The 12,730-nt window shown below is 41.7% G+C and overlaps 1 protein-coding gene across 1 annotated transcript; it reads right to left on the reverse strand.

Annotated features, from left to right (window-relative positions):
• Nucleotides 1–196: 196 nt before the first annotated feature.
• On the reverse strand, nt 197–12,430 carry LOC133655477 (rho GTPase-activating protein 22-like). Its single transcript, XM_062055693.1, has 7 exons — nt 12,414–12,430; nt 11,563–11,784; nt 11,340–11,472; nt 11,191–11,264; nt 5,905–6,026; nt 3,930–4,923; nt 197–1,933 (listed from the first exon to the last, which is right to left on the reverse strand). The coding sequence occupies exons 1-7, from the start codon at nt 12,428–12,430 to the stop codon at nt 1,711–1,713; spliced, it is 1,785 nt and encodes a 594-aa protein (XP_061911677.1). The 3' UTR covers nt 197–1,710.
• Nucleotides 12,431–12,730: the final 300 nt, after the last annotated feature.

Genomic DNA, 12,730 nt, shown 5'->3' on the forward strand with positions numbered 1-12,730 from the left:
AAAATATCAACAATACTTTTGTCTTTTCTACCATTTTTCATGGGCTTGAAGACCAAAAACATTTTCTACGTTCACAACCCCCCCTCCCACCCCCCATCAAATATTGTACTCCATAACCGCACATGTGGAAACATTAATCCTGCAGAAGTGCTCACTAACATTTTTTTGTGTGAAAATCTGAGAGAAAAATGCCTTTGAAATGGGAGCAAAAACAAAAGTTGATATTTTTGGGTTGTCTTTCTATGGAATTGCTTCTTAGTGGTAGTAGTCAAAGACAAAACGTCTTTCTAAAGTGAATGAAATAAAAATAAGCACATTTTCATTTGTTGGGCCCTTTTTTTCCCAGCATGCATCGCTCTAAGGCAGGGGTCGGCAACCCGCGGCTCTAGAGCCGCATGCGGCTCTTTAGCGCCGCCCTAGTGGCTCTCTGAAGCTTTTTCAAAAATGTATGAAAAATGGAAAAAGATGAGGGGAAAAAATATATATTTTTTGTTTTAATATGGTTACTGTAGGAGGACAAACATGACACAAACCTCCCTAATTGTTATAATGCACACTGTTTGTATTAAACATGCTTCACTGATTCGAGTATTTGGCGAGCGCCGTTTTGTCCTACTAATTTTGGCGGTCCTTGAACTCACCTTAGTTTGTTTACAATGTATAACTTTCTCCGACTTTCTAGGACGTGTTTTATGCCACTTCTTTTTCTGTCTCATTTTGTCCGCCAAACTTTTAACGTTGTGCGTGAATACACAAAGGTGAGTTTTGTTGATGTTATTGACTTGTGTGGAGTGATAATCAGACATATTTGGTCACTGCATGACTGCAAGCTAATCGATGCTAACATGCTATTTAGGCTAGCTGTATGTACATATTGCATCATTATGCCTCATTTGTAGCTATATTTGAGCTCATTTAGTTTCCTTTAAGTCATCTTAATTCAATGTATATCTCATGACACACTATCTGTTTGTATTATGGCTTCTAATTTGTTGCGGCTCCAGACAGATTTGTTTTTGTATTTTTGGTCCAATGTGGCTCTTTCAACATTTTGGGTTGCCGACCCCTGCTCTAAGGACAATTGAATGGCCGACCTTGAACATTGTTAGTTACATTCACTACTAGAATACATTCTTCACTTTCACAATAATTGGCACCTTCTAAGTTGTTGGTCATCGGCACTTTTCTTCACGTACACAAAAACAGGACGTGTGTTCTGAGGGAGTCGCTTTCTGTTTGCCGCTTTCTTCTTTCGTAATATTTAAAAGACAAAATAGTTCCCTGAAGGCACAACCAGGAAGAGACAGGTTTTCTTTTTAAGGGCAGTGTTTAGCTTCGGGTGCCACGAGTCAACATGGCTGCCAAGTCGTAAGACACGGAGGAAGTCATGTGACCAGAGAGGCACTGGAAGAGCCTGAGGAGCCAGCAGAGAGTTGCATGTTGGAGTAGAGGAACTTCTATCTGCAGTGCAAGCTCCACTCTTAGGATAAAACTGCTCCTTCTACTCCACACCTCTCTGCTGGACTCACAATGAACGTCCATCTTGTAACGCACACCTCATGGTGTCCAAATTGCAGAAATAACTCATTTTACGTGCTTCAGTTTGGTCGCTTGAATGAGCTCACCTTTTTGTTTGCTTACAAACTTCTTCTCTTCTTCCCAACAAAGACATGAGTCCTTTAAGACAAACCCGGGTTGCCGACCCGCCTGTCAAATATCGCTGGTCCTCGTCGTCGTGGTCAGATCCCCGAGAGTAGCAAAGAAATCCTCCATTTCTTTCTCCAGGAGCTTGTTGCGGTTCTCGGCGTCCTCGCGAGCGCGCTCAGAGTTCCGTAGTTTGATCTCCAGCATGCGCTGCCTCTTCTTCTCCTGCTCCATCGCCTGCTCCAGACGCTCCAGGTGTGCACACAAGGCAGCGCTGGACTCCTCCAACCTGCTCCACACACACACACATTTTTTGTGGTCCCCTTTATTTAGAAAAGTACCAAAATACTTTTGGGACAACACTAGTACACACAGACCGAGCACCCGCTGGCAGAAATGTAGATCGGCGCCTATGTATTTTTCGGACTATAAGTCGCAGTTTTTTTCATAGTTTGGCCGGGGGTGCGACTTATACTCAGCAGCGACTTATGTGTGAAATTATTAATACATTACCGTAAAATATCAAATAATATTATTTAGCTCATTCACGTAAGAGACTAGACGTATAAGATTTCATCGGATTTAGCGATTAGGAGTGACAGATTGTTTGGTAAACGTATAGCACAGACTTGGGCATTGTACGGCCCTTTGCGCATCCCTGTCCGGCCCGCGTGAGGCCAATCATAAATTACAAAATACATTTCAAAAAGTATCTATGTCGAGTGTGCAATACAACGGTGCTGCTTTTGTTTTGAAAAGCGTTATTTGTATTACTTCCGTGTGGACGTATGCGCGTGTGCGATTGTGAGTGAATTGAACGGCGCAATTACAAATGACAAAATAAAGTTTAAAAAACATCTATGTCGTGCGCGCAATACAACTGTGCTGCTTTTATTTTGAAATGTGTTATTTATGCCGTATGTCCGGGGGGAACCTGTGAGTGAAGGTGCATAGAGACAAGTGATGAGACGCTAAAAAAAGAAAAGTTGATGACGAATGGCGTGTTTCCAACAAGACATGGACTGCCAAGTATTTCTTTACATAAATTAATGGTAAAGCCGTGTGCTTAATGTGTGGTACACAGGTTGCTGTGTTTAAATATCATTTGAATCGCCACTACACGAAGAAACACGAGGGAAAATACCGGAATGTGTCTGATGAAGCGCGCGCAAGGGAGGCTGATGCGTTGATGGTAAAACTGCAAACCCAACAAGGACTTTGTGCCATATTTCACACCCCCAGAGATGCAGCCGTCAGGACAAGTTTCGTCATTTCTCACAAAAGCGCCAGAAAAAGTAAGGCGTTTTCTGACGGAGAGTTTATTAAGGAGTGCTTATTGGACTTTGTTGCGCTGATAATGCCCGGAGACATGGACTGTTTTTCGCTAACTTTGGATGAGAGCTCGGATGCAGTCAATTAAAGAGACAACCACAGGTAATGACTTGTTCACAGAGGTAAATGCGTGTTGGGACAAGCTGGCAGGTGTGACAATCCAATCCACTTTATTTATATAGCACATTTAAACAACAAAATGTTTCCAAAGTGCTGCACAACACTATTAAAAACAATATTCAAATATTATCCTTAGCTCCACCAACGACTGAATAAAAAGAAAAAACAATTACATATAAAACCAATATAAAAAAACTATATAAAATAAATATGATTAAAAACTATTTTTAACAACAGATGGTTGTCCAAATCTGATGGGGAAAAATGTTGGATAATGCAGGATAAAGTGACCATCAAAAGCAATCAGCTTTTGTATAAAGTTAAGTTAGGTTAAATTAAATTATTATTATTATTGATTATTATTATTATTATCATCATTATTATTTATCTTACGGTATATCAAAAATAATATTGAGCAAAATTTAATTGAAATATTGTCGTGTGGCCCTCCAGCAGTGCCCGGGTTGCTTATGCGGCCCCCGGTGAAATTTAATTGCCCACCCCTGGTATAGCATGTTCTATATGTTATAGTTATTTGAATGACTCTTACCATAATATGTTACGTTAACATACCAGGCACGTTCTCAGTTGGTTATTTATGCGTCATATAACGTACACTTATTCAGCCTGTTGTTCACTATTCTTTATTTATTTTAAATTGCCTTTCAAATGTCTATTCTTGGTGTTGGGTTTTATCAAATAAATTTCCCCCAAAAATGCGACTTATACTCCAGTGCGACTTATATATGTTTTTTTCCTTCTTTATTATGCATTTTCGGCCGGTGCGACTTATACTCCGGAGCGACTTATACCCCAAAAAATACGGTACTTACTTTTGGATCCTGGCCTCGTAGGCAGCCTTCTGTTTGTGAAGCTGGTCCTTCAGGCCGTCCACCAGACTGCCCAGCGAGACCTCAGTCCCGTCCCCATCCTCAGACGTGACGATGGATGGAACTCCGGCGGCCGTGCTCACGTTGCCGTTCTCGCTGCAGGCGGCGCTGCTGCTGCACAGCTCCATGGCCTCGCAGCTGTCCCGCTCAGAGCCGGGATCTGCGCTCACATCCCCGTCCCGTCCTCGCGCCGCCTCCCTCGGAGCGTCCGTCCACTCCGCTTTATCTCCGCTTTCACTCACGACTCCGCAGTTCTGCTCGCCGCTTCCAGATTCGGGCGCCGAGATCTCGCAGGAGGAAGTAGACCAGGGTGTGCTGGCCACACTCTGGACACTTCCCATGCTGGAGGAGGACGTGACGTTGTCGTAGGTGGAAAGTCTCTGGGAGGAGCCTGTTGAGTCCCGGTCGCGTGTTGACCTTTCACCTGAGGACGTGCGCCTGTGGCCCCTCAAAGAGGACAAACCGTTCATCAGCCAGTTACTACTTCCTCCCCCAGAGGACACGCCGCTTGGGTCTGGCACCGATCCGCTCTGCTTAGCCTGCGGCTGAGAACGAGGCGCGGAGGAGCTTTTAAAAGTGTACTTCCAAGAAGGTAAGCTCTTGGCTTGTTTACTAGGACTGACCACCGTGTCGGCTTTCGTCGAAGAATGACCTAATTTTGGGACGGGGTTCGGGGTCTGCGTGGGCGTGACGGCAGCACACAGTTTAGCATCGAGCGACGAGGCGCTGCTGTCCAGTTCTTGTTCGGGGTTGGGGACGGGGCAGCTCTGCAGGTCTTCTTCAGAGATCCAGGCACCGAGGCTGCGGTTGTGGAGCTGATGTCCCTGAAAGGGATGCTCCACTTGGGGTACGTTGAGGCCCTCCTGGTCCCTCCCTGAGTACAAACGGTTGTGTTCCCTGATGAGGACCGTCATTAGGTGCTGGACTAAAGAGGTACCTGTGGAATGTGGAGCACATCAACACACATGCACTGCCTTGTCCTGGGGCCGTACTTATCAAGCTTCTTAGAATTACTCCTAAGAAGTCTGCTAAGAGTTGACTTAAGAGTAAATAAATTCTTCGCTGAAAGCTGCACTTAAAAGTTAGTTATCAAGCGTCTTACTCACACTTTCAGCGAAGTGTAGGACTGAATCTTAAGTGTCACACTCAGAGCTGAATTACGACATTACTATGTGCCGTGAACAGAATTTTAGGTGACGTCATTTCTGTGTCCATAGAAATGACCAATCACGGAAGGGAATCCGTTGTCTAAGAATAAAGAAATATCTTGGAAATATTTAAGTGGACAATGGGAGTGTATATTTTGACAATAAACTACAAAATAATACAAAACAAACTAGTCCCCGCCGGCACTCACGCTACCGCTCCCTCTCTTCTATCGCCCACACACTCACTGACGTCACTCACTTCACGGCCACACACATACGCTACTGTCATAACATTTTCTTTCCAATTCATTAATTAGGCAACTAATTTGAAACTGGTGTGGGTGGCTCTATATATACTAGCCCACTGCAGACACATGCAGAAATCAACAAGGAATCGAAAAGTATTAAATCTGTGACAAAAATAATATCCGCTCTGTCTAAACGATACCGTTTGATCAGCTGCTCGTCATAAAAAAAAAAAAAAAACATTGTTCCGTTCCCTGAACGTTCGCGCACGTCTCTCTCGCCTCAGTGCCATCCCCTGCTGGCAACTCCTAACCACTTAAGACACCTCTGAAGGTCTCTTAAATATCGTGGAGAGTAGGAGTGATTCTTAGACTTAAGAACGTTGATAAAAAGCTTTTATTCTTAAGTTTGAGAGTAGGACTAAATTTCGCAAATTCTCAGGACTTAAGTGAAAAATGGCACTCTAAGAAGCTTGATAAGTACGGCCCCTGGTCCACAACAAAGACAAACACATTGCGTCATACCCTCCATGATGGTCACTGGGTCTTCCATCTTGGGTCGAAGGATATTGGGTCCGAACACTGTGGCGAGGTTCTGAACACTCATCTTGTTTTCATTACAGTGAGATTGGACTTCATCAAGGAATCTAAAAGGAAAATGATGCTATGTATTTATGAAAGTGTTGGACCAGAGTATATATTTTACATGATTGACACATTTCTAATGTTTTTGTATTTGTGGGAAAACCCACAAGTTTGTGTTTTCTCTCTTCACAAAGATTACATTTTGACAGACGACCCATGAAGCCCTAATCAATAAAGCATAACATAGAGTAGTGGTTTTCAAACCTTTTTTTTTTTTTTTTTTACCAAGTAGGACTTTAGAAATCACTTAATGACCATAATGACCAACATTAAAATTAGGGCTGCAACAACTAATCGATTAAATCGATTATAAAAATAGTTGGCAATTAATTTAGTCTGCGATTCGTTGGATGCGCATGCACTGAGGCAATTTTATTTTTTAAAATGTTTTATTTTTTTATGAACCTTTATTTATAAACTGCAACATGTACAGTATTTTTTTCCCCAATAAAGTACTGGAAATAATACAAATGTAGTTTGTCTCTTATCGGATTATTAATCGATTAATCGAAGTAACAATCGACATATTAATCGATTATCAAATGAATCGTTAGTTGGAGCCCTAATTAAAATACATTAGAGTAATAGGCCTGAATATTCATTAAAATATGTTTTATTTAACAAGTCTATTTTACATGTTGGGCCACTGTAACATTGCACACAGAACAGTAACACTTTAAATATTTAATTAGGTGATTATTTGGTGTACCACTAGATGGAGCCTGTGTACAATCACTGATAGAGCATCATAATACAGCATACATGAATACTACCTTTCGACAGTCCACTTTGTTACAAGTTTCTAATCAAATTTATTTTTTAATGTACAGTCAGTCTGGGTTAATTTTTGCCTCATCTCTCACTTAAAGCGTGAGTGAAGAATGCACCGTCTACCTTAAAGAGCTGATAAGTTTAAAAGAGAAAGAGATGACACAATATTATCTGCTCACAGACGCTACCTGGTGGTTGTTTGAGCATACTGCAGCTAGTCCTGGATAGTCACACCCCTTAGTGATTCAGTCACGTGCAGGATTCCCACAGGAATGAAGGCAACAATACAACCCTACCTACTGTAACATTTGAAAATGAGCTGATAATGATAACTGCTGTACAGTTGTATCTTGTTTTTATCTTATTTGCAATTAATATATACTAGATTTTGCATGCAGTTGCAATTCCAAAAGGTTATATGGCAGTAGTGTATAGACTACGCTGTGTTGCCTTGCTAGGGGGGAGTCTTTACAATGAAGCTGTGTGTGTGTGTGTGTGTGTGTGTGTGTGTTCTTGTATTGCTACCCTCCTTGAGACATCAACAAGAAAAAGTACCTTCCATATGAACAAGTGAGGACTGAAATCACGGTCCCAATACGGAAAACCATTGCATCTAATAGAGAGCAAAATACTAGAGTCCGTGAACATTGCTCCAAAGGCAGGATTTTTTGTTGGGTATAATATGCATACAAAAGTAAACATTGACGGGTGCAAAGGCAGCAATATATAATTAAACAAGACGGCAGCTAAAGAAGGACTTCCCTATTCATCCCCGAAAAAACCCGCCAGGTGAACAGCTGATTTTACGACTTCCGGTGCTGACGTAAGACAACCCGCGTCCCATATGTGACCATAGGATGAACAAATACACTACGATACTAAGACTATAAGGGCCATTAACATTTAGCTTCTACAGCTGGGTTGCTCAAAGTGCGGCACAGGGGCCATCCGTGGTCTGTGACTCATTTGTCATCAGCCTTAGGCACATTACAAAAAAACAAAAAATAGAGATCTCATTTGAAACCCTGGTGGTGAAATCTATCAAAATGAGGGTGGTCCCAAAAAGGAGGGATTTTTAAAATTGACTGTGTCTGTTTTAAAAGTGCTCCCCCTCTGGTCAACATATGTAATAGCAAGTGTGTGTAAGAAATTGAAATGCGCCCCCTTTGGCCAAAATGAGTAATACAAATCAATATGTATATAGAGACATACTGTAATAACGAAGTAAATCATGAAGATTTAAAACCAATTACCAACAAAAAATCCCCACAAAAATTATTAACTAAGAGCTTACCTTTTTTATATTTGCATAGTATGTATATATTATTAATGTTGTAAATACAAAACTTTATATATCTAGAAAGGGTGGTCCTAAAAAGGTAGGCATTTTTGGAGGTCTCAAAAATGTAACACATACAAGAATGTGTGTGTGTGTGTGTGTGTGTGTGTGTGTGTGTGTGTGTGTGTGTGTGTGTGTGTGTGTGTGTGTGTGTGTGTGTGTGTGTGTATATTGTATATGTCTATTTGATTGTCACATGCAGTTGTTTTTTTGGAGGTGTTGAAATTGCCATGTAAAATCGCTAATCAGTAGCATGTCTTTGGCAAAGCCAACCTAAATTAGCACCAAGCTAGTGCATTTTACGCAAGTGTAGCTTTACTTTAGGTTTGAGTGTCTTCTATCAGGCACACTTGCTTTGTTGCAACAAAGATATGGATACATGGCACTGTTTGATTTTACGTGACATAATACCCCGTTGTCCCGACGGAATTCGATCGGTGCCTGTATAAATAACGCATCGGGTACCGATTCCGAGTTACAATCCAGCTTCCAAACTTGAAGCGAGGTAAACACAGGCTAACTAGCTAAAGGCTGGACCAGGGGTGTCAAACTCATTTTAGCTCAGAGGCCACAAAGACAAAAATCTATTCCCAAGTGGGCCAGACTGGTAAAATCATGGCATGATAACTTAAAAATAAAGACAACTTCAAATTGTTTTTTGTTAAAAAATAGACCAAGCAGATTCTGACAATGTACAAATCATAATGTTTTTGTTTTTTTTAAACTTTTATGTTGCGGTTAATATTATTCTATTTGACGTTATTTTTACTTTCTGAAAAAATGATGTGATAATGTTCATTAGTCAAATAGGTGGAATTCAGTCTGGCAGAGTTTTAAAATGCTCCTATTGGTGGGCATTTTTATTCTATCAGAAGATGAAATGAATAATATCAAAATCAAACTACAGGATGTTGTTAATGTAATTTACTCATTTCCTCAACTGATGTACTGACGACGTGGTTTATTCTGTGCACATGTGGCATCATCTTCAACAAAACCTGTGAATTTGGACTCATTTCATTAATCACACATGAAGTTAGAAAGGGATAGATATCATTTCAGCATATTTATGCGCACCCCTAAAATGTGTCCCCAGTCATAAGAGCAACACAACATGTACAGATTATCAAAAGCATTTTTTGGGGCATACCAACAACATTTTGACAATCAAAGCATGAACGTAACAATCCACATTTTGTGTCATTATTATAACTAATAGGCAGCTTAAAGGCCTACTGAAATGACATTTTCTTATTTAAACGGGGATAGCAGGTCCATTCTATTTGTCATACTTGATCATTTCGCGATATTGCCATATTTTTGCTGAAAGGATTTAGTAGAGAACATCGACGATAAAGTTCGCAACTTTTGGTCGCTGATAAAAAAGCCTTGCCCGTACCGGAAGTAGCGTGACGTCACAGGTTGTGGAGCTCCTCACATCTGCACATTGTTTACAATCATGACCACCAGCAGCAAGAGCGATTCGGACCGAGAAAGCGACGATTACCCCATTAATTTGAGCAAGGATGAAAGATTTGTGGATGAGGAAAGTGAGAGTGAAGGATTAGAGGGCAGTGGAAGCGATTCAGATAGGGAAGATGCTGTGAGAGGCGGGTGGGACCTGATATTCAGCTGGGAATGACTAAAACAGTAAATAAACACAATACATATATATACTCTATTAGCCACAACGCAACCAGGCTTATATTTAATATGCCACAAATGAATCCCGCATAACAAACACCTCCCCCCTCCCGTCCATATAACCCACCAATACAACTCAAACACCCGCACAACACACTCAATCCCACAGCTCAAAGTACCGTTCACCTCCGCAAAGTTCATACAGCACATATATTTCCCCAAAGTTATGTACGTGACATGCACATAGCGGCATGCACATACGGGCAAGCGATCAAATGTTTGGAAGCCGCAGCTGCGTACTCACGGTAGCGCGTATCCAACTCAAAGTCCTCCTGGTAAGAGTCTCTGTTGTCCCAGTTCTCTACAGGCAAATGTGTATCCAACTCAAAGTCCTCCTGGTAAGAGTCTATGTTGTCCCAGTTCTCTACAGGCCAATGTGTATCCAACTCAAAGTCCATCTGGTAAGAGTCTATGTTGTCCCAGTTCTCCACAGGCCAATGGTAAAGCTTGACTGTCATCGTTCGGGAATGTAAACAATGAAACACCGGCTACAACGTAGCCGCTACGTGTTTGTGTTGCTGCAGCCGGCCGTTAATACACCGCTTCCCACCTACAGCTTTCTTCTTTGCTATCTCCATTGTTCATTAAACAAATTGCAAAAGATTCACCAACACAGATGTCCAGAATACTGTGGAATTTTGCGATGAAAACAGACGACTTAATAGCTGGCCACAATGCTGTCCCAAAATGTCCGCTACAATCCGTGACGTCACGCGCAAACGTCATCATACCGAGACGTTTTCAGCAGGATATTTCGCGGGAAATTTAAAATTGCACTTTACTAATCTAACCCGGCCGTATTGGCATGTGTTGCAATGTTAAGATTTCATCATTGATATATAAACTATCAGACTGCGTGGTCGGTAGTAGTGGGTTTCAGTAGGCCTTTAAGTACGTGGTGTCCAAACACGGAAGTGTTGCCTCTATCTTAACACGGCACATAGCTCCGCCCCCTCTGAAGTCATGTTTTTACAGCCAACAGCAGGTTTTTTTCATTCAACAATTTCAGTTCATTTTTATAATTAGCAAACTCATCTTGCCGGCCGGATAAAACCTGTTTGCCTGATCCAGCCCGCGGTCCGTGCGTTTGACACCTCTGGGCCAGACTGTGACTCAGATTCCATTTGTTCTATTGATCATGTTTCATTATTATTCCTATCAACATATCATTTAAAATGTGTTGCATCAGTGTGAGGCATGTACAGGGTTTATGTTTGTGTTTTTATTCTCTTGGCGGAGCGTCACACTCAATGTGACCAATAGCGGGGCTGTACTGTACATGTACTATATAGCTATTGATGGAATATTCACATTGTTTGCAAACAAACTTGACTAAAAAACGATGAACTTACTTGCATATGTACTTGAGGAGATTGTAGTTCGGCAGAGGTAGTGTGTTAACTTGCTTTCCAAGCTCCTGAACCCCCTGAGGAGAAGCACATGCGCAGCGCTTTTAGACCGAGAGAGCAGCAACTCTAAGGACAATGCAGCGTTTACATGCCTCCTCCTCATCTTTGGCCAAAAGCTGTGCGCATGTTAGAAAGTCTTCATATTTGCAGAAGGGAATGACAGGTTCAGGCAGCTCTCGCAGGTACAACTTCATCAAGGACGCCACCGTGTGAACGTCCGTGTTACTGCAAAGAGAAATGAAAAAGGATATACTGTATGTCTGATATTAATGATCAGTTTGCTTTGTGTATGTTCAACCTGTTGAGGCGTTTCACCTGTCAAAAAGAGGCTTGTCGCCACAGTCGAAAGCCTCCTGCAGCTCTTTGACCAGGTTGGCCTGCCCCGGCATTCGGAAAAGACCCTCCTCATCCAAGCCCCTCTCCCTGATGAAGTCCACACACTGCTCCACCAGCAGGGGGGCCAGCCGGGGGCCCAACTTTTTCTCATACAGCACCGTGTCCTCTAATCGCTGGCCAAATATCCCTGCGGAAAGCAGACTTTAGCGTTCATCGTTCAAGTGCTGCTTTGCTTTTAGCCATTAAAAAAGGTAGGCTTGTCATTTACAGTACATCTGATTTATGTTCAAGCATTACAAGACACACACCTTACACAATGGATGTTATTGTACTTACAACCTGCTCCAAATTGAAGGGGACCGGCATTACACGCACACACACAAAGGAAGCAACAACTACAAACACAGTGCTTCCGGAAAGTATTCACAGTGCTACACTTTTTTAAAATATCTTCTCATGTTACAACTTTATTCTAAAATGGAATCAATTAATTTTTGTCCTCCTAATTCTACAGAAAATATACCATAATAACAATGTGATAAGTTTTTTCTTTTTTTTTTAAATTTGCAATTTTATTAAATATACAAAACAAAACAAAAAATGCTATGTACAGAAGTATTCACCGCATTTACTCAATACTTTGTTGATGCACCTTTGGCAGCAATTACAGCCTCAAGTATTTTGGAATACGATGCCACTAGCTTGGAACACCTATCTTTGGGCAGTTTCGCACATTCCTCTTTGCAGCACCTCAGGTTGAATTTTATGCAGGGTGTCTCTTTACTTTGCTGCATTCATCTTTCCCTCTATCCTGACCAGTATCCCAGTACCTGTCTCTGAAAACCATGTCACCACCATGCTTCACTGTAGGGATGTTCTTGGCCTGGTGATGAGTTCCTGGTTTCCTCCAAACATGATGCCTGGCATTCATGCCAAAGACTTCAATCTTTGTCTCATAAGACCAGAAAATTTAGTTTCTCTTTCAGGTACATTTTGGCAAACTTTTTACAAAGAAGTGGCTTCCGTCTGGCCACTCTACCATACAGGCCTGATTGGTGGATTGCTGCAGAGATGATAGTCCTTCTGGAAGGTGTTCCTCTCTCCACAGAGGAATGCTGTAGCTCTTAAAAAGTGACCATCGGGTTCT

The sequence above is a fragment of the Entelurus aequoreus genome, linkage group LG08 (genome assembly GCF_033978785.1).
Source record: "Entelurus aequoreus isolate RoL-2023_Sb linkage group LG08, RoL_Eaeq_v1.1, whole genome shotgun sequence".
NCBI lineage: Eukaryota > Metazoa > Chordata > Actinopteri > Syngnathiformes > Syngnathidae > Entelurus > Entelurus aequoreus.

Bases quoted from the DNA above. Each gene is read 5' to 3' on its own strand.
- LOC133655477 (XM_062055693.1), bottom strand. The intron at 11,473-11,562 runs GTGAAACGCCTC...TTCTCTTTGCAG, and splicing joins GACAAGCCTCTTTTTGACAG to TAACACGGACGTTCACACGG. The intron at 6,027-11,190 runs GTAAGTTCATCG...TTTTCCTTTTAG, and splicing joins CTCCTCAAGTACATATGCAA to ATTCCTTGATGAAGTCCAAT.